General features: G+C 39.2%; 1 protein-coding gene across 2 annotated transcripts; it reads right to left on the bottom strand.

Annotated features, from left to right (window-relative positions):
• Nucleotides 1–292: 292 nt before the first annotated feature.
• Nucleotides 293–15,824, bottom strand: LOC139445079 (sentrin-specific protease 8-like). 2 transcript variants are annotated; one of them, XR_011651857.1, is made up of 7 exons: nt 15,624–15,824; nt 11,503–11,591; nt 9,223–9,331; nt 7,812–7,927; nt 6,832–6,885; nt 5,862–5,980; nt 5,260–5,337 (listed from the first exon to the last, which is right to left on the bottom strand). XR_011651857.1 is itself a non-coding variant. In XM_071226160.1 (6 exons), exons 1-6 carry the CDS (start codon nt 15,743–15,745, stop codon nt 5,168–5,170), a joined length of 660 nt encoding a protein of 219 aa, XP_071082261.1. In that variant the 5' UTR covers nt 15,746–15,819; the 3' UTR covers nt 293–5,167. The 2 variants fall into 2 exon arrangements, 1 of the variants encoding a protein (XP_071082261.1); XM_071226160.1 differs by lacking the exon at nt 5,862–5,980 and having other exon boundaries at nt 293–5,337; nt 15,624–15,819.
• Between the last annotated feature and the right edge of the window lie 7,742 nt (nt 15,825–23,566).

Genomic DNA, 23,566 nt, shown 5'->3' with positions numbered 1-23,566 from the left:
ATTGTTTAAAGCCGCGCTCAGCAATATTCCATCTATATGACCGCTGTCTGTAAATATTTCTGGACCATATGAGCCAGTGGTTGACATCATGAGCATCGATCTATGTAACTGGGACACGATGACATGCATCAACGAAGTCAGTGAGCCTGACCACCCGATCCCATTAGTCGTCTCTTGCAACAAGTATAATAGCCTTTAATGGCATAATGGGATATCAGATCTTTTAGTGAGATTGATTCTGTGACTGTCCTGATGGCAGTGATCTTTTTTTAACAAATTACAAACTCATCTCTAATATATGAAAAACAGTTTATTCCTATTCTGCTGTAAATATGTTATTTCAACATGTGAAAAGTTGCATTGTTACGTCACACTCAGTTCAACAAAGAAACACCTCAAACTGGGTTGTTGGACATGTAGCCCTTGAAGGTTCTGTACAGGTGATAAGTAGCATCAGACAGGGAGCTCTACATATGAAGACTTAACTACAGATCCAAACCAGCACTTTACAATACATATGACAGACAAATGTTCATGTCATACAATTGGGGGAGGGATGGTTTATGATGTGAAAGACAATTCTTAAAAAGGGAAAATGATCTAATTCAAGGATTGACAATTATTTCTACAAACACAAAGTAGCCGTAGACACATATACATAGAGAATCTCACCAGAGTGTCTTTTGATATCAAATATATGAACACGAGTTGATAAAAGTGGAAAAATTCTGAGGATTTTTGCCACTTTTATCAATGAGTGTTGATATATTTGATATCAAAAGACACAAGGGTGAGATTTTATTTATCATCCATCATTCTTCCAACTTTTTCAATTTGTAGACAGTAATTAGCAGTGTCTTCAGTGTAAAAAGTACTGCTAACAGCTTCAGTGGCAGAGCCATTAGTGATGTCATTTGATTGTGACGTCATGGTAACCAGTCATGTCACAATGGTCTGCAAAGCATTGTAATGTAATTTCATTGCAGCAATATCTACAGAGTAGATATCGCTTGATCTCATCCATGCGATATCTCCTGTGGGAGCCAGTTTTGGATGATAAATTCTTAATATGACAACACTTTGTGCATTTTCACAAGATAACTTGGACAAAAAGTTAAAACAAATCTTCACAATATGTATGCATTACTACAAAGAAGTTGCAATCAACAGTACATATCTTTCAGTTTCTGAATACCTCTCAGATGCATGAACTTCTGAACACATATACAGGAAAACTGGGTTTCATCGTTGGGGTCCACACAAATTACACCCCTAAGCCCAAATTAAAGTGAGGATCGGTAGTTATTAAAGTGAGGATCAGTAGTTATTAAAGAGTCCTGAGCAAACTGTGACCGCCCAATCCAAATCTCTCTTGGCTCCTTGTCAGTGTTCTAAAACAATTTGGATTCATTTCTTTACCTCTTAATTCGGATATTTCAATCTTAGCAAAAGATAACAGCCACAGCAGACAAATATCACTTTCATAAATTGCCCTAAGTTCTTAAGTAAAAATACAAGTATCCCCAAATTAAAAAAAACCCAGAAACACTTATTATGCTTATTATCTACGATCTGAATTTCATACACACGAATGCACATTATGTTTACTTTAAGTCAGGAGTTGTTTGTTGGTGTTACTATTATGATTCTTGCAGCTACAGCCCCGACATCACAGATGGTTGAGCGCAGAGTTGCTATAACAAACATTACCATGGTTACCACGTTAAAACAACTATTCCGATTGTTGACAAAATATAGTAATATCTGCCGTCAATTACATGCTGACGAGGTTGTCTCTGGTTAATACGGTTGTTAAACTGTACCTGTACATACCCACATGCATTAAAGATATACAATAAACTGGGGACCACTAGTTTCAGTTTGTTCTAACCGTAGTTGGTTATAAACATTTCAACTGTCAGACATCTTGGATCAAGTCATGTGACCGCATGTTACTTGATAAATTGTTTCAAATATCCACCTCAAAGGCTATAGCCTTATCACCGTTTAACTATTGTTAATTGAGGGTGTAAATTGAGGACAAGGTGTCGGTATTTAATCCACTAATCACCTGCCTTCAATTGCTCACTGCCACTTTAAATAACCACCTGTGGCCATTGATGCTTTGATAGGCTGTTTGGTTACACGTGAACAGTTCAGAGATTAACAGGTCATTATAAACATATACATTGTCGTTGAAGGAGTACACCCGGGACTACAAAATCAGTTTGCCATATCCATCTTTTCGTTATAAGCATGTTCGTCATATGCATAAATTTTATATGAGAAAATATACAGCAAATGGCCAGGACCAAAAATACAGTTTGTTATATCAATCAGTTCGTTAAAGTACCGTAATCGACGTCATAAGTGCCCAGGGCGCTCTCAAAATTAGAAATAGGGTGCTCTTATTAGAATATTATTTTGGTGGAAAAAAACAGAGTTGAAAGATACATTTCGTGGTTTATGCTGACAGCCTGAAATGTTTATGTACGACCGATATATTATTCTAGAATTTAATTGCCCATAATTAAGGGTGCACACACGAGTGCGCATTGTACGCAAATCAATAAGTCTTGTGAACATTGATCATTCGGAAGGGGTGCTAATTGGGATTGTTCACTAACCAATATATTAGCAAATACTGCTGTGGGCGCTTATTAGAGCGGGGCACTTATTACGTCGAATATGGTATGTTCATTTTAAACGTAGATCACTGTAGTCATACCATCCTGTTTATAAGTTCATATAGACATGCACATCCAGACAGAAGCACAGTGCCATGATGTCCATACAGGATGTGTATGGAACAGGTACTAAGTCCTTGAAAAAATGTTGATCTTCCACAATCAAAAGTTCACACCGGTAATTGAGTGAGTGTGCAAGTTGGGTTTAATGCCACTTTGAACAGTATAACGGTTATATCACAACCTGTGAGCTTAAAGACGGAGGGAAGCTCGAAGTGACAAGGGTCTCAGACTTTAACCGCTTGGTGAATGAAACCCAAAAGCACGGGTATGGTGCTGACAAACCTAGAAACATGATCAGAATGCACTGGCATTTGAAACCACAATCATAGGTTTCTGGCTTGGCCATGGGAAGCACCTCTGCACAGTGAATTGCAGAGCCTTAGACGACTGGGCCCCACCAGGCTCCCCTCAATGAATTAGAGACAGACTACCATGTTAGGACTGCCGCACATGGCAAAATGGTCTCAAAAAGATATTTAACTTTTCTGATTAAAGAGTTCAAAGAATATATATAACCCTCAAGCACATCAAATATACTGAGGCTGCATAATTTGAGTCATCATGACTAGAAAAGAAAAACAAACCTAGACTTGGCACAGGTGCCTAATCAAACAACTACAGACATATTGTCTGATTATAAATGCAATCGATGTTGAAACATCTTAAACAAATAGTTGATGGGACATCTGACAAGCAAAAACATACTTTGTGTTTGGATGATGAACACATTTTGAAGATGAGTGACTTGGGTTTCACGCTGCTTTTTAACAGTATTCCAGTTATATCATGGCTTGTCAGCTTAATGTGGAATGAGTGATGAAGGTCTCAGACATTTACCACTTCGGTGAAACCCATGAGCACAGATATGGTGCTGACAAACCTAGAAACATAATCAGGGCGAACCCGGATTCGAACCCACAATCATAGGCATTTCTGGCATGCCCAAGGGACACAACTCTGCACAGGGTATCACGGCGACGACTGGGCCACCCGTGCCCCTATTTTGAAGATGAAGTTCAGGCTATCATTAGCACATGTTACCAGCCCTGACAGACTCACTCATCCTCGATTATCCAGTGTATTATACCTCCTTTCTATCATCATACGTACCCTGGACCCATTTGTCACTGCCTGAATCAGGCTTGAATGAGATGACAATTAATATATTATAATAGATGCCATTAACACAGGAAGAAAACCTGAAGTGATGAATCTTGTAGCTTTTCACCTTACCGCTTTGGTGAAACCACATGCCTGAGTATGATCAAACCAAGGATCATAATTGGGCCTAATCTTGGTGCTCAAACCCAGATAGCAGATCCTGGCAACCATGGGAGACAACCCTGTACAGCAAAAAATGGTACTTACAACAACAGATTACTCATGTGCCCAAAATCATCCATATATCACCGGAGGTAAGGGAAGGACTGACAACTGACAACATGCCATGGGAAATGTCTAAATACAGTTCGTTTTTTTGTGAGAAATGTGTGTATTTTTGCGGGGTATGTATTTCCATGTCTCCCCTGCCGTTCTACAAACAGAAACATTAAATGATCTTATCACAATCCTCTCTTATCATCAGTTACTTTTGCAAATGATGTAAAATAGATGGTTTTTCTTCTTCAAAATTAATAACAAATACAATCAATACTGAACAAGTACTTTCATTGCTGTATATAGTAAAAGAGAAATTGGCTACATTGTGAAAATGTATCCACTTTTTTCAGTCTTTTTTAACAACTAACACAGCTCATGATTAAGTACAAACTTCACACAGTAGGCCAGGCTTTTTTAATTTTTAGGATTACGGATTTTTCAGCCCAAAGTCCAGAATGACTCTGGCATACTTTATGAACATATTCTGTGCTCAAAAGACCGCCATTTGTGACATTAAAGCCTCTTGTAGCAATAAAAATTCTACCACTTACAACACAGACAATTGTCAAGGGAGGCTATTTATGTTCAGCTTTGAGATCAACAAAGATCAATTATGTATATCTTTACTAGTTTACATGGTTTACAACGGTAAATTCATATGTTTTTTTATTAAAAGGTGATCATCACAAATAAAATAACTGACTACGCGGCTATCGGCGGGAAAAAAATATATATGTGAATCTGATATATTTTTTACATTTTCTCAAAAACTAGTGTTGGCAGGTCCGTAATCTGAAAAATATAAAACGCCTGGCCGTATAATACTAACGCCCATTTTCTGCAAAATATACAGTTATGATTAAATATAACAACTGTCTCAACATTCCAAACATAAATCCCTCGTCCCATAATGCACCTGTAGCTCCTGCTGGAAATGGCCACTGTTTCAGGGTCAGTCATTGTTCGTTGTCATACAGCTTGACCTCCGCGACATTGAGGCCCCCCCAAATACTGATCCCTGCCTCTGTGTAGTGAGGTCAACTCCCTGGCTCTTTTGCAAGAGTAAGAATAAGATCCTTGATGCTTGTTCGTTTGTTGGATATGGAATTGACAGTCACGGCATCAGCTAGTGGGATGCCGGCAAACTCACAGAACTCCTTACAGAGGTGTTCGGACACTGAGATCACATACATACCACAGTCATACCCTGTAAGAGAGCAAAAGAAATTAAGACATGATTTGAACTGCTGATATTCTATGTTGTATTAAAAGGTCCAAGCTTAATCATGTCATTCGTAAAAATGTTTTCAAGTCTTTTTAGTTTCTTATATGTTTTGTGGCTTATGCCAATGACTAATTTGATCATAATTTCTGTTACAGTTTAATATGTGTGGACCAAAATAGATAATCACTGCTTATGAATGAACTGAAAATATTATTTCCAAAGTGTTTTATAATAGGAATGAAGTTTAAGCTAAAGCAATACTGGTGTGAGACACTGCCCTTATCAACATGACCACCAAACAGGCACTATACTGTTTGAAGCTGAGATTTAACCAATTATGACAATGGATGGTCTTTTGCAAAATATGTGTTAAGCTAGCCCAGATTATTAAAACTACAGTGATGAACAATCCATAAACATGATAAAAAGAATTTAATGCTAATATTTACAGCAGTGTTACTGAATTGTGTAAGATTTGAATCAGATCTTTTACTCCGACACAATACCTGTCTGTGTGAGGACCTCAGTGGTGGATCCTGAGGAGTTCACCCCCCACCTTTTTTATATCTTTGTTGTTTAACGCCTCACTCAGCAATATTCCAGCTACACTGTATATGACGGTGGTCTGTAAATAATCAAGTCTGGACTAGACAATCCAGTGATTGACATCACGAACATCGATCCATGCAATTGGGATATGATGACATGCATCATCCAAGTCAGCAAGCCTGACCACCCGATCCCGTTAGTCGCCTTTTACGACAAACATAGTCGCCTTTTACGCAAGCATGGGTTGCTGAAGACCTATTCTATCCCGGATCTTCACGGGTCTTTTTATATCTGATGACATTTTGTATGAGCATTGCCTACTATAACATTTTGATTTGGTTATTAAAGTTACACAATAATGGTTACATATAGTGTTTGTGATTTTGAAGGTAGGTTTTTGGGTGGAAAACCCCCTGAAGTTTCAAATGGCCCGAGTGGACCCCCTTTTTTGAATTCTGGATCTGCCTCTGGACCTGGCGAACACTCCATTGGAGGTTGCGTCAGTTTAACCCTCAGCCATTTTTCACAGCACAATAAATTATTTTGGAGCCAATCAGATGACACGTTTTGAATTTTTATTCAAAAACAAAACACAAATATTTCCAGCCTTGTGAGCATATATGCAATGGCATCCAAAAACAGCTTGTTGTATAAGATGTCCATAATAACATGAATACAATGCCTTTATTATTTCCATTTGAATCTGGCCATTTATGTTCATTTCCGAGATACAGGAATCAGATATGCTGCTGTGAAAGTTCTGTTCACTCGTAGTGAGAATTTAGAAGATTTGTTGCAGATTGGCTGATTAGAAAGTTCACCTGACTTGACCTTCTATTGAGAGTTTGTCAGATCATAAAGCAGAGATCTCATCTAATGAGATAGTTGTAACCATGGTAACTAAAAGATGAAATATGTCACATATACCATTCTGTTGTTGCGGACAATCCATTTCCACAAACTTCATCCTGCCGTAAGGAGCTGAAACAAGTAAACAGATAAAGACTTGGATCAACAAACTCACTAACCATACCCATACAAACGGTGCCATCCAAAGTAAAATCGTACAGAGTAGCACAGACAAAACATAAATAACTTCTTTCCCATTGCCTTTTTTAAAACCTCACTGGATAGGGAGAGAGTATAATGTGACACATGTGGCACATGTGCCATCTCCTTGGGCAAGTGACTTTGTTCGAAATGTGCCTCTGTTCACCCAGCAGTGAATGGGTATCCAGTAGGATGAGATGGCAATGTGGTTGTTAACCTAGCGGCAAACAGGCAGCTTGGGTTGTATACTCCCCAGGGAGCTGAGAATGATCCTTGAGTGCACATTTATCCAGAGACTAGGTTACCACGTTTTCTTGAGAATATTGCGCACCCAAGTACAATGCGCTACCACCTCTAGCGGATTCAGTATTTTGGAAAAAATAATACCTGTGTCTTTTGGAAAATATGTGTGCACTATACTCAAGGAAATACAGTATAATAGTGCTTTGAGCATGCCCCTGAGCGGTGTGGAAATATGCGCAACATAAATAGCCTATTATTATTATTACCGGTATCTCAGATACCAATATAATGACCCATCAACTTTGCGTGAATCATGTGAAATTTAAGAACAAGTACCATGAAGCGATATGCTAATGGCAATGATCACACACAAGCTGATGAGGTTGAATACATGAAATCAGACCTTGTTGCTACAATTTATACCATTAGAAAGAAGTCAAGTACAACATTCAGTGCATCGCTAACTTTACTTGTGGACGGCAATTCTGCATCAATAGCATGATATTAGGTTCTAAGTTTTATATGATCTCTCAGAGTGTGGCACCATATTTTCATGCTGAAGGGATCCTTGCCCCCATCTGCTCAATCTGTAGACAGAACACTGCAGTACTCACCATGCACATGAGGTTGTAGCCTGTAGGCCAGTTTTTTGGCAATGGCCTCGTTACTGTGACCGGCTGAATCATAATGGCGGAACTCCTGGGAGCTACGCACATACACAAGGAGACTCCTGAAACAGCGATAATTGTACATTCCCTTGCCTTCTGTAAACATAAGCATCGCTAGGAGTGGTCAGGAGGGGTGAAATGGGATTTAACGTCGCGTCCAAGATAATTGCAGTTATTTAGCGACATAAATGCATGTGTGTGTGGCTGCTTGTACTAGTACTGACTATAGTCATTTATAGTGCTGGCAAACTGAGATACCATGCCGCAGTTTAACATGAAAACCCCACTCGGACACAGTATACTGACTCCGAGCCGACCAGTCCTTCTTTTAGCCCTTATGCCAAGCGCCTGACAGGGTAACAAGTACCATCTTTTGACATCTTTTGGTATGAAGCGGCAGGGATCTTCCGCTCTCCGGGAAGACATTCTACCACTAGACTACGGAGGTGGTCCGTTAAGAGTAAATATGGTTGGTATAACAGAGCTACAAACAGAACCTCAGTTATATGATAGCGTGTCGACTTTATACATGATAAGTAGGAGGAAAACCAGATGTGACTCAGATCAAGATGTTTGGTGAAACCTACAACCATGGTGTAAGACAACCAAAATCTTAATGGTTGGGTCTTAAAATCATAAAGTCTGGGTTTTCAAACACACAACCAGATCCTGGCACATCTAAGGGATGCAACTGTGTACAGACCAGAGGTATTAATCTGGAACATTCTGGGATTAGAACCCAGTCTGGCAAAGCTAAGGACTGCAGTTGTGCACAGATCAAGATCTAAATCAGGACCCTGGGTTTAAAACCCAACCTGATAAAGTCAAGGGATGCGATTGTGGACAGACGAAGGATCTTAATCTTAATGATCAGAACCGAACCTGGCACAGTAAACTGCATGGCCTTAGGCTTAAAAGAATAAAAGAATTGGTTCTCAGGCAATGACTTATGAAAATATAGTGCAGACGGGCGGGCAGTGGTATCTTATTTTTTTGCTTGTTCAAACAAGTATGTAACCAATAAACAGATGTGTACTATCAAACTAGAAAAGGGCCTCCCTACATAAACAAGCATACGAACACATTGCTGCCATGACCATAACACGCGATGCGCAGTAAAGCAATGCACATGTAAAGGGAAGTAACTGTGTGCCATATTGGATCGATTGTGTTTAAGTATTAGGATTTTGATATTTTTTTTAAAATGGAAATAAAAACGAAACATGCAGCAGACTTTTTTATGATGCGGGCGGTGCCTGAGAACCAAGACTATTATTTTTTTAGCCTCAGACTGGGTTAACCACTCTGTATCCAATACTGTATGCAGAAAGATGGCTGTGTTGGTGTGCCCTCTTACCAGTGAGATCCTCCTACTTGATCACATGAGTTGTTGTTGTTGACAGCCAGAAAGACAAACTGTTTGGTTGGAAGGCCGAGAGGCTCTAGTAAAACAACAAGCTCTTCAACTGAAAACAACATGCATTCATTATATACTGAACTGCAAAAGAAACATCAATTCATGAAAATTCTTCATGAACATTTCCCACTGAAACATCAATGCATTTTTGGGAGGCATCTTGTTTTTGACATTAGCCTGCATCCACATTTAATGTTAACAGCCAAAACGTGCCACAAATATGGATATATGGGTCACCAAAAAAGCAGCTTAACAAATGACAATGGTAAAAAGTCCCAAATGCTTTTAACAAAAATCAAAATACATTTGCGTTTCCCTGTGGCTTTTCTGATAGATGCAACCCCAATACGTGAACCCAACATTCTTGTATCAACAGTAGTGCCATGCCAAGACTTACAAAGTTTCAGAGAAACCAGGCTTCGGTACAACTGTATGCTGGCCAGACTGCCAATGCCAATGCTTTTAATGTCCACGTCAGAACCATCTACACATTATATCAACAATACCAGGTCATCAACAGCAGCAGCAGTCCAAAAGCCTGGTTTCTCTGATTCTTCGTAAGTCACTTTGCTACCCCATTGCCCTAAACTTTCAAGTATCTTTCATAACTGCCTTCCTGATTGTAGTTCCTCTTAAAGTCTTAGTTCACATGACATGAAGTATTCAGAAGCTTGGCTCCTCTAAAGCAAAGTGGAATATGAAGCCATTCATACGCATAATAAGCCCCAACCTTGGAGACAATTCAAGCACCCTGAATAACCAGGGAATACCCTTGGATTACCCTGAATAACCAGGGAATACCCTTGGATTACCCTGAATAACCAGGGAATACCCTTGGATTAACCCTGAATAACCAGGGAATACCCTGAGATTACCCTGAATAACATGGGACTACCCTGAATAACATGGCACTACCCTGAATAACATGGGGCTACCCTGAATAACATGGGGCTACCCTGAATAATATGGGAATACCCGGAATAACATGGGACTACCCAGAATAATATGGGACTACCCTGAATAATATGGGAATACCCTGAATAACATGGGACTACCCTGAATAACATGGAAATACCCTGAATAACATGGGACTACCCTGAATAACATGGGAATACCCTGAATAACATAGGATTACCCTGAATAACAAGGAAATACCCTGAATAACATGGGACTACCCTGAATAACATGGGACTACCCTGAATAACATGGGACTACCCTGAATAACATGGGACTACCCTGAATAACATGGGACTACCCTGAATAATATGGGAATACCCTGAATAACATGGGAATACCCTGAATAACATGGAAATACCCTGAATAACATGGAAATACCCTGAATAACATAGGACTACCCTGAATAATATGGAAATACCCTGAATAACATGGCACTACCCTGAATAACATGGGAATACCCTGAATAACATGGAAATACCCTGAATGACATGGGACTACCCTGAATAACATGGAAATACCCTGAATAACATGGCACTACCCTGAATAATATGGGAATACCCTGAATAACATGGGACTACCCTGAATAACATGGGACTACCCTGAATAACATGGGAATACCCTGAATAATATGGGAATACCCTGAATAACATGGGAATACCCTGAATAACATGGGAATACCCTGAATAATATGGGAATACCCTGAATAACATGGGAATACCCTGAATAACATGGGAATACCCTGAATAATATGGGAATACCCTGATTAACCTGGGAATACGATGAATAACATGGGAATACCCTGAATGACAAGGGAATACCCGGAATAACCCTGGAATTTACTAGTAAGAACTCTTGAAGATTTGGGGTAGAAATGGTCTTCAGCAACCCATGTTTGCGGTAACAGGCGACTATGCTTGTCAAAAGAGGCGACTGAGGGGATCGGCTGGTCAGGTTCGCTGACTTGGTTGATGCATGTCATTGTATCCGACTTGCGTAGATCGATGCTCATGACATCAATCACTGGAATGACTGGTCCAGACTTGATTACTCACAGACCGCCATCATATAGCCGGAATATTGCTGAGTGCGGCGTTAAACAGCAAACAAACTACAAAAAACATTACAAGAAATAACGAAAGAAAACTTGTCTTGTCTAAATGAAAGTTTGAAAGTGGTGCTTTAGATGGAAGGACTTCTGGACTACTAGGAATCGCTACAGGCATCGTGGGTATTGGCACAAGGTAAATGTGCCAACAATCTCACCTGGGGATAGTTTCAGTAGCTGTGTAAAAGATGGTGAGATGAAACAGAGGCGATCAGCAGAATGGTTGAACTGTTCTCTTTCAAAGTACCTGCAACAATGAATGGTATCACTTGATAAGAATGATAAGTGCATTGTCAATACCTAACAGGTTTTTATACACTACGGATGCAAATATCAAGTCTTATTGATGCATGGGGATTTTTAGGAAGGAATAAATGAGTATAGTTTTACGCCACATATTGCAATATTCCATCAATATCAGGGCAGAGACCACTAGAAATGGCTTCACACATTGTACCCATGCCAACTGTGCGATGAGCGAACACTTTAACCATTAAGCTACCTCAACGCCCCCAGTCAAGCAATAAAAGGAAGCTGTAATGTGTGTGTGTGTGTATTGTTTAATGTTGCACTCATTAATATTCAAGCAATATGACAGCTGTCTGTAAATGTCATTGATCGAGCCTGGACCAGACAATCCAGTGATTGATATTGTGAACAACGATCAACACCGTAGGGATACGGGATACTCGCATGTCATGTCATCAACCAAGTCACCTAGCCTGACCACCCAAGCATCTTACAATCAGAAAAAGACAGCGACCTCAAAACTGTCACATGTATGCACGGGTGAAAGACAAGCCTAGTGTGTACGAACCCATGAAACATTGATGACAGCCAATGGGACAACTGGGATAAATTCTGAATATGTTGTCCACTCCTTATATTTCTGATGCTATTTCATGCAATTTTAGTTTGACACATGCATCATATTCTAAGCTTATAAATTCACTTGGAAAATGAGGATTTGACTTGTTTGAACAGGTTTCTAACATTTCCCATTCATACATACGGGACCTGGTGACTATCATGATTATATTTTCTTAAGCCTTAATGATATGCATCTCTTCAGATTTGATTTGTTTTTGTTTTTTAGTGTAACACCACACTCTTCAATATTCCAGCTATATGATGATGGTCTGTAAATAATTGAGTCTAGACCAGACAATCTAGTGATTGACATCATGAGCATCGATCCACACAATTGGGATATGATGACATGCATCATCCAAGTCAGCGAGCCTGACCACCCGATCTTGTAAGCTGCCTCAACGACAAAAATAGTCGCCTTTTATGGCAAGCAAGGGTTGCTGAAGACCTATTCTAACCCGGATCTTCACAGGTCCTGACTATTCAGAGTAATGGCTTCATAATCGCAATCTGAGTGCAGCATGTCAATTCACTGTTTTCCATCAAGAGCTGCAAGACACGTAGTGTAGTAAAAATAGCCATCTTAAAGTTGACAGGATCAGAGTTGCGTATTAATACACACAATAAATCCCTATAACGCAATTAACTTATGGACAAATATAAGATAGCTACACGATAAATTGCAAAGAACAACGAAGAACGAGGCATGGTTCATTTCATGATAAAACACTGTTCTATCATGACATCATTTTCTGGGGATTCGACATACTCATGTTTTTTTCTCCCTGCAGTGTATTATTGTATAATGTATGATAAACAACTCCTCCTTGTTGTTTATTTTTTAAATATGCATGAGAAATATACAACAAACATCAGTATGATCACTGGGTGATTACCCAATCTCCCCTTTTCAGCTTGCATATCTGTACTGGTCACCCACAAATTATCGTTAACTTTATCGTGTTATTCCTGAAATATTCCATGTATGAAGCTGACTGTACCAATAACTTTGATTTTTGTGAAACTAAGACCAAATGTGCTTATTTCTGTTTAGCAGATTTCTGTTATAACGTTATCACTCTACTGAAGTGAATAATGGAAAAAGGAGCTATGTCTTGCTTTTTGGAACTTGGACATATATCTCAATACATTACATCTTTTATTCTTTGTATGACATTTCAGAACTACTTCTTGTTCCTTCATCAGGTGAATGCAAGCTAGTGCATAGAGTTGATAAAAATGTTTATCATATAATGGGTAGGTTTCTTGGCAGGATAAAGCCAACGGATAAAAATGATATCCGTGGGGTCATATGCGGATAGAGATGCAAATATCAAAGGTCAAGTGGGGACTACTTTCACTGTTTATAAACAAACATGGTGTAGTCCTTGTCATTCAGCGATCGAGTCAAAATTAACAATCGGGAATCTGGATAAACTACAGGGATATTTGCTATCATTATCAAAAGAAAGTCTAAAATACTGAAAATTAGTGTCTAACTGTGACGTAGCTACTTTGGAGATAAAAATTTCGAAACAATTTTGCAAGGGCACTAGGCCTAGCCAAGCGGGATTAAAGTACTCACGGAAATGAAAAAAAACTGTTTCTCTCAATTTGAAAATCGACACAAAGTGTTACGTAGCTGTAAATACGAAATGACAAAACAACTCGAAAAGTACTAGTCTGGATTTGCTAGTTTGATCTCAGTGAACAATACAAAATGTACTTTACATGAGGTAATTTGTCGGCACTTTCAACATTTAAAAATAAAACTAAGTCCAAATTGACATAGCAGAAACAGACTATAGGCATTATGCACCTGTTCTCACCTGTCGTCAAGGTGTCATAGGTCACCTTGATCTACTTACACCTGCTTATGCCCTGTTTCACAATAGTCTGTTTTATTCACATTTTTACACACTTTTACGTGTAAAAAGGCATAAAAACATTTGATACGCTGTATTTGTGCCACGGCCCAATTAGTACTAATTTAGTTATTTGAATATTTACATATTTTGTATATTAACTGCATTTATTTAAGATCTGAGGTCGAAAAAAACAGGTTTTTTTCATTTCTGTGAGTACTTTATTAGCCAGGTCTGTGCTTGTAGACCTCTGCGGCTTGAAACTTTCTCCACAAATTAAAATAGTTGGATTTGGCCGAAATATGTTTAAATTGTTACCTCGTTTCATTATGTTACTGTGTGTAAATCTGACTACACTTCTTAACGTTATGACAGGACAGACCGACTGTCAACACGTCTGAACATGTCCGTGACGTCTCATAGACTAGGGTTAGAGTAGCTGCCCTTTGACAAAGGGCAGTTACTCTAGCGGACAGACCGAAGGATTGCCGCGAAAGGCAATTAAAAACAATTGTTGTTTTGCATATGTGTTGCTTCACCACTGTATAAGAAACAGATTTCAGTTGGAACTATATTGGCTAATGTCACTGTCCGACTGACACATCACTTCCCTGTGACGTAATAAATATTAATGCGCGCATTCCTGGAAAACTTGCAATGTTTCGGTAATGTTTGTGAGAGAGGGAAAGCGATATTGAAGCACAGAATTAAAGAATGACATTATATGATAAAGAGGTTATCACACTTGTGTGTTTGGGGATGGTAAATATCCTACATTAGGAATAAACACTATGTATTTAGCTCGCCAAATACAATGTTTATTCCTAATGCAGGATATTTACCATCCCCAAACACACTTGCATGATAACCTCTATATATAAATCATTATATGTTTACATAACACGAGGGGGCAATGTACAAAGATAACACTATAAGGACGAATACGATGAGACAGGATTGATGTACAAGATAACATTATAATTCTCTTGTAAGTTTATGTGATATGTGGCACACTTGAGCATCACATTTTGATAACTGCCTAAACTGACATCGTGTGTTCTATGACCCAGATACTTGACCTAAGAGTGACCCACTTTCCTGTGTAAACGTTTATTTTACAAGAGCATTTACTCAAATATGCACGTGTATGATTGCAATGTAATGCATGTGCCACAAGGGTGACATTACGACGTCTCTGACACGTAGCAACATTATTCATGACAACTCGATCTTGTGTGTTTCTATTAACCCTGTGTTTGCAATATGCAAATGTCTCCACTCGACAGTTCCGAACAGTGGATAGTGTAACCTTAACCGAATGTCACGGTCAATGTTATAGTAATTCAACACGACATATTTGTTTCAAACCGATAGCTTTCCATAAACCACCGTCATTGCATCACGATTCCGATATATTGACGATTTATTCCCCTGTGAATGTTTGTTTACGATTGAGAAAAGAAGTTGTAAAATTATCTACCAACTGCCCGTCATGTTTACGCTTCAAAGTCAGGATTTATCAATACTCTGAGGTTAATACTTACTCAAAACAAAAGCCTATGAGCTTGTCATTTAGCCAACCTGGGTCTTCTAGCAGTCGGAGGTCTCCTTGTCGGATGAGACTATCATTAAAACTAAGAACTATCGCATCTTCGTCCTCGGCCATGGTCACACTACATACGTGACATCACTTCCGTTTGGTGCCCAGCCCCCGTAAGTCATCCAATCGAAGACACCGATGCACTCGTGCCTCCAAATTGACTTGGTGTTATTGAGCTTGAATGAACGACCCCGGGAAAGGTCACTGACACCTCCAGTGTGTAGCGTAAATGAAACTCCTTACGCACAATGTGTACAAAATAAAAACAATATTGCATCATCTTCGTATGCACTTGCATCATCATTTGATGCAGGTGCATATTGCTTTTGGTCATTATTAATCAAACATTAACCCACTAAACTACTACAATATACATATTTAAGCACAAAATCAGTAGTGCTCTTACTGATATATAAATAAATAGCTGAAAATACAATATTATGTAACAAACTTTTTTTCAGTGATTATTATCATGTATATGGTTTAAATAAAATAAAAATTAATTCAAATTAGATTTTGTTCAAGACAATGTTTTTAAATATTTTAAATAGGTGCATTTGTTTGCTGGCCAGTGTAACTGAATTGATTCATTTATCAAGAAGGATGCAAAAGACTTACATCGGGCTTACCCACACCCAGGTAGTAGTGCCAACAGCCCTGTTTTAGGCATCCGGCATACCACTTACCGTATTTGATGTAATAAGCGCCCCGCTCTAATAAGCGCCCACGGCTATATTTACTAATATATAGGCAAGTGAACAATCCAAATTAGCACCCCTTCCGATTGATCAATGTACACAAGACTAATTTATTTGTGTCTAATACACACTCGTGTGTTATATGCACCCTTAATCATGGGCAATTAAATTCTGGAAAAAGATATCTGTCGTACATAAACGTTTCAGGCTGTCAGCATAAACCACAATATTTATCTTTCAACTCTGTTTTTTTCACCAAAATAATATTCTAATAAGACCCCCATTTCTAATTTTGAGAGCACCCTGGGTGCTTATTACGTTGAATACGGTAATATTTCTTGGCATCCAGTTTAAGAGCTCTTGAGTAATATCAGTGAGTGTACATAGCTGGTACAAATAAATTAAACTGGGATTTTATATGGAATGCATGCACTGTTTGTGATAGGGCTGGGACGTCCAAAATAATTTACTACCAGGGTGCCCGCCCCCCTATGACCCGACTCTACCCGGGACGCCACTGTACAAGATGTATAATTGGGAACCCTGGGAAAAACTATTTTGATACAAGTAAAAAAACATCTGACCATGCATACATGGAAGTTGACTGAAGCTTCACGTCTACTCAAACTTATACAAGTCAGAAGGAATGTGTGCAGATCGAAAATAAGCTACTTGTCGTGTAACCATGGAGTTATGTTGTTATTGTCATTAAACAGTATATAACATGAGTAACCCTGGTCTGGGTAGTCCTATGGGTGTCTGGGTCCTACTCAGTACCCAGCCAACCCGAAAACCCATTGCTGTCCCAGCCCTGGTGTGTGTCTACATGAACTACTGTATTCGATGTAATAAGCGCCCACAGCGATATTTGCTGATATATTGGCTAGTGAACAACCCAATAAGCACTCCTTCCGATTGATTAATGTACACAAGACTTACTTATTCGCGTATAATACGCACTCGTGTGTTATATGCATTCTTAATTATGGGCTATTAAATTCTAGAAAAAATTATCTGTCGCATATAAACATTTCAGTGTGTCAACATAAACCACGAACTTTATCTTTCAACTCTCTTTTTTCCACCAAAATAATATTCTAATAAGAGCCCCCTATTTCTAATTTTGAGAGCGTCCTGGGCGCTTATTACGTCGAATACGGTAGTCCCAACTTCTGCTGGTTTTGTTGTGCCAGCCCAGATATGCCATGATGCAGTATAACATGGATGCCTGACTCAGATACAGTATACTGACTCAGAGCCGACCACGCAGTCCCTGTTTTATCTCCTTAATGTGCCAGGCAGGGTAACAATAAGTACCTTTAACATCTTTTGGTGTGAAGCAGTCCTGGATTGAACCGACAACTTTCCACTCTCCGGCATATGCTCTATCCACCAGACATTAATCACTCAAACATTTTTTGTTTTATGAAGTTATACTTTGATAAAAAAACAATTGTAAATAGATGAAGTAACAGTTACCCAGGGTGGTACTTGACCAGTCTTTAACCATTGGAGATGCTTGTTTTTGTTGTCTAACGCTGCACTCAGCAATATTGCACCTTTCTGACAGTAGCCTGTAAATAATTGAGTCTGGACCAGACAATTCTGTGATTGATATTGTGAACGATCCACATCGTCAGGGTACGATGACATGCAATTCACCTACCGGTAGTCACAGAGTCAATTTGGTCACCTCTTACGACCATGCAGCATAGGTTGCTGGGGGCCTATTCTAAACTAGAATCCCCAAGTGTTTGGAGCTGTTAATTGTTACAAGATTGTTACAAAACCTGTTTTTGCTCACTAGAGACTACCTTCTCTTGGTTCATCTGGGGATGATATCAAAAGTCACATGTCAGAGTGAAGATTAAAGGCTTGAACCTGTTTTACAAAGTTTGTTGTTTAACGTCGCACTTAGCAATATTCCAGCCGTATGACGGCGGTCTGTAAATAATCAAGTCTGGACCAGACAATCCAGTAGTTTTACAAAGTGTCCTGAGATGTGTTTCTATAGCCTGATTTTCCAATGCACAATGTGATACATTGAAGACTGTCAGTCACCTTTCATTTCAGCAATCCTGACCTCCAGCAAGGACCCTTTCTGGTCTAATGTTTGACATCATCTAGAAGAGGAAAAAGGTTGCCCAGTCGTCTAAGGCACCACAATTCACTGTGCAGAGTTGTATCCCTTGGCTACACCAGAAATCTATGACTGTGAGTTCGAATCCTGATTTGCCCCCATTATGTTTCTAGGTTTGTCGGCACCATACCTGTGCTCGTGGGTTTTCATCAGAGTAGTAAACGTCTAAGAGCTACATCGCTTTGGGCTTTCCTCCCACATCAAGCTGACACGACATGATGTAACTTGAACACTGTTCAAAGCAGCGATAAACCAAATTTACTCACTCACTGATCATCTAGAACAAGTTTTGATCAGTCTCCCTTATCTCAACACTGGCAGTCAATACTGATTATCAGACTACATTGCTGAGTGAGTCCACACTACTCCTGCCTGTCTAAAAGCAGACAAGGGCCCAATTCACAAAGCGATCATAAAGCCACACGTTTTATTTATCGTTTCACAGGCCCGCCGCCCCTACTGAAAAGTAGCTGGTCTATGAAATATATTAAACATGAAAGTATTTATTTTTATTATGTCTCCTGCTAGTAATACAGACCCCCTTATACAATATAAAATGTTACATATAAATTCCATGTCTACATCCCTATCAGTGATTTGTGTCCACCTGCAGTTTGAACTCTACAGCAGAATGAATGAATGAATGAATGAATGAATTTTTTATTTTGACCAACCTTATGTGGAATACTTGACTTACAATAGGTCCAGACTATTTATAATTTTTCTCGTAACTTTGCAAGATATTTTCACTAAGCTAGCTTTATGGATAGATTTTTGTCCTAAAGCTCTGCTGGGTTTTAGGATGTTTATAGCTCTATGAAATGCTTTGTGGACCAGGCCCCTGGTACCAACATATTCTAACAGCCTCCACAGACTTGATTACTTACAGACTGCCATGACAAACAGAGTGGTAAAATTGCTGACTACGGCATAAAACACACAAACCATCACACCCACTAGGTGTAAACACAGATACAAGACACAAACCATCACACCCACTAGGTGTAAACACAGATACAAGTCACAAACCATCACACCCACTAGGTGTAAACACAGATACAAGTCACAAACCATCACACCCACTAGGTGTAAACACAGATACAAGACACAAACCATCACACCCACTAGGTGTAAACACAGATACAAGACACAAACCATCACACCCACTAGGTGTAAACACAGATACAAGACACAAACCATCACACCCACTAGGTGTAAACACAAATACAAGACACAAACCATCACACCCACAAGGTGTAAACACAGATACAAGACACAAACCATCACACCCACTAGGTGTAAACACAAATACAAGACACAAACCATCACACCCACAAGGTGTAAACACAAATACAAGACACAAACCATCACACCCACTAGGTGTAAACACAGATACAAGACACAAACCATCACACCCACTAGGTGTAAACACAGATACAAGACACAAACCATCACACCCACTAGGTGTAAACACAGATACAAGACACAAACCATCACACCCACTAGGTGTAAACACAGATACAAGACACAAACCATCACACCCACTAGGTGTAAACACAGATACAAGACACAAACCATCACACCCACTAGGTGTAAACACAAATACAAGACACAAACCATCACACCCACTAGGTGTAAACACAGATACAAGACACAAACCATCACACCCACTAGGTGTAAACACAGATACAAGACACAAACCATCACACCCACAAGGTGTAAACACAAATACAAGACACAAACCATCACACCCACTAGGTGTAAACACAGATACAAGACACAAACCATCACACCCACTAGGTGTAAACACAGATACAAGACACAAACCATCACACCCACTAGGTGTAAACACAGATACAAGACACAAACCATCACACCCACTAGGTGTAAACACAGATACAAGACACAAACCATCACACCCACTAGGTGTAAACACAGATACAAGACACAAACCATCACACCCACTAGGTGTAAACACAGATACAAGACACAAACCATCACACCCACTAGGTGTAAACACAGATACAAGACACAAACCATCACACCCACTAGGTGTAAACACAGATACAAGACACAAACCATCACACCCACTAGGTGTAAACACAGATACAAGACACAAACCATCACACCCACTAGGTGTAAACACAGATACAAGACACAAACCATCACACCCACTAGGTGTAAACACAGATACAAGACACAAACCATCACACCCACTAGGTGTAAACACAGATACAACACATTTCATTGTAAAATAGTTTATTCATGCATGACTTTCACATGTAATTTTGTTACATAACTTCCCAGGATTACCACATATATTACTGAAAACTGTAAGTGATTTACAGAACTCTACGTTACTGTACTCAACATGGGACATACAGGGAGACAACTCTGCAATATGAGTTGGGAGCAAAGAATCCACTCAGTATTCTCCCTTGTTTGTGTGCATCATGGATGCTGCGTACAATGTTGACTTCCATGTTGACTCTGCAGTCAACTGCTGAAAAAAACAGTTTATATAAGCACCATCTTTCCTACGAGTCAAGTTATAATAGCCCTTGTGATGTATACTCTACTTATATAATATATAATTCAAATATTGCCTAAAGCTGCATCAAACGAATCCCATCTCACTTGTCCTACATATAAACAAAAATGCCTTACCATATTTTTATATATATTGATAACAACAGAAAATAAGGTTGTCTTTTTTAAACATTTTACTTCATTCTGGTCAGTCAAAAAAGCCGCTGCATTTCATTTATTTTATTTTTTTTTCATCATAATTGTTTTGAGTTGGTGGATTTGTGTCCCTTAACATATATTCAAGTGAACACACATGTATTAACATTTTCAGCAAACATCTTAACAGTACCGTGTTCTAGAATGTAACTGACATATTTCCACCATACCTGACCTATCAGTTCCAATAAACTCATTCATGCTGTTATAAACTGGTAAATCGTTCCAGGGAGACATACCAGTATGATGCTACAGCACTAAGAAGGCTACATAGTACAAAGGAACATAACTTGTGAGTGAGTGAGTGAGTTGGATTTAACGCCGCTTTTAACATTATTCCAGTTATATCGCGGCGTGTCAGCTTAATGTGGGAGGAAAGCCCGAAGTGGTGCAGTCTCAGACATTTACCACTTCGGTGAAACCCACAAGCACGGGTATGGTGCTGACAAACCTAGAAACATAATCGGGGCGAACCGGGATTCGAACCCACAATCATAGGTTTCTGGTGTGCCCAAGGGAAGCAACTCTGCACAGTGAATCTCAGCGCCTTAGACGACTGGGCCACCCGTGCCCCCAACATAACTTGTGATAATCTTCACACAACCCTTTACATTTCTATTGGAGTACCAAGGAATCATACATGCCCAAACTCTAGACTAGATATTTCTAATGACTAAAAATACTTAAGACATAAAATAAATGTTTGATTTTTCTTTCAAAAACATTTGATTAAGGGAAAACATGACAACTGTATATAGGGATACAAACCGATACAGGTCTTGTTTCTGAGCTTATGTTTGTCAGCACCATACCCGTGCTCGTGGGTTTCACCGAAGTGGTAAATGTCTGAGACCTGCATTACTTGGGGCTTTCCTTCGACACTAAGGTGACACGCCACAATATAACTGAATTACTGTTAAAAGTGGCAATAAACCCAACTCACTCACTCACTCCCTTGTTTCTGAGCAACTGTTTGAGCGCACGGTGTACATAATTTACAAGCTTGGGTGCAACAACTGCTATCTTGGCTTATATCCAACATCATTATCAGACTGAATAATGTACAAAAGTCTACTTTCTGGTTTTATATTATTAACAACTCAATGTATATCATATGTTGACAATCCTGATTGTAACTACCGTATTTCCTCTATTAAACGCCCAGGTTACCATTCATTTCACGCAAGCTGCTGACCTGGCATCTCTTAGAGAACCGGAATCAATTCTGTCCAATGCTGGCACAGTGATACTGAATCCAATAGTGAAAGGGAGTAATCATTACATGCCACAAGTTAATGTCAAAGGGATCATTAATTTCATCAAATTATAGACCCAGCCTCTATTAGAAATCCGGGTTCAGTTTGTTTTTACAGAGTGAGTGAGTGAGTGAGTATGGTTTGAACGCCACTTTTAGAAATACTTCAGCAATATCACAGTGGGGGACACCAGAAATGGGCTTCGTACATTGTACCTAGGTGGGGAATTAAACCCAGGTCTTCGGTGTGACCAGTAAATGGTTTAATCACTAGGCTGTCCAAATGCCCTGTTTTTACAGAGCATGTGACAAGTTGTCAATTGGACTTTCAGAGGCCAGCGTGTAGTGGAGGCCCAGGGTCTAACAGAGAAACTACAGTACTAACATTACGAAATATGTTACATTAATAGGTGATTATAGTTAGGACAGATCTATTCACATTCTTGGTCATTAGATTTCCTTTGGTCAATCGGTCAAGACGCAGGGGAAATACTGAAGATAGTGTTGATTTCAGCTTAATTCCACTGATTTAAAGCCCTTGAATAAGAATAAGTTTATTTAAACAGCATTTTTTATCTTTCTTATAATTTACTTTTGCAAAATACAGGGTAGACCCATTTGTAAAATAAGAGGGGTGTCTGGAATAGCCAAGTGATTAAAGCGTTCACTTGTCACGCTGAAGGCCTGGGTTCGAATCCCAAAAGGAGTACAATGTGAAGCTCATTTCATTTCTGGTGTCCCATAATATTAGAAATGCAGAGCAAAAGCATACTCACCCTAGCAAAACATTGAAAATCAACTTGTTTAGCCTTAACATCACTATCTTAGCTCATTTTATAAAGAGTGAGTGAGTATGCTTTTATGCCGCTTATAGCAATATTCCAGCAATATCATGGCGGGGGACACCAGTAATGGGCTTCAAACATTGTACCCATGTCTGGAATCGAACCTGGATCTTCGGCGTGACAAGCGATTGCTTTAACCACTAGGCTACCCGACCGTCCCCATTTCATAAAAAAAGCTTGATGACCGTCTAGCATTACAGGCTT

This window comes from Haliotis cracherodii, unplaced genomic scaffold (assembly GCF_022045235.1).
Source record: "Haliotis cracherodii isolate W230 unplaced genomic scaffold, xgHalCrac1.p SCAF_6, whole genome shotgun sequence".
In the NCBI taxonomy this organism is placed as follows: Eukaryota; Metazoa; Mollusca; class Gastropoda; order Lepetellida; family Haliotidae; genus Haliotis; species Haliotis cracherodii.
This window is presented reverse-complemented; position numbering and strand designations above follow the sequence as displayed.

What these genes read in the sequence shown, in the direction of transcription:
- LOC139445079 (XM_071226160.1), bottom strand. Translation starts at nt 15,745, where the DNA reads ATGGCCGAGGACGAAGATGCGATAGTTCTTAGTTTTAATGATAGTCTC. An exon ending in GCTACTGAAACTATCCCCAG is followed by an intron (nt 9,332 to 11,502) that starts GTGAGATTGTTG and finishes TGTTGTTTTCAG; the next exon opens with TTGAAGAGCTTGTTGTTTTA. An exon ending in CAAGTAGGAGGATCTCACTG is followed by an intron (nt 7,928 to 9,222) that starts GTAAGAGGGCAC and finishes TCGCTGTTTCAG; the next exon opens with GAGTCTCCTTGTGTATGTGC.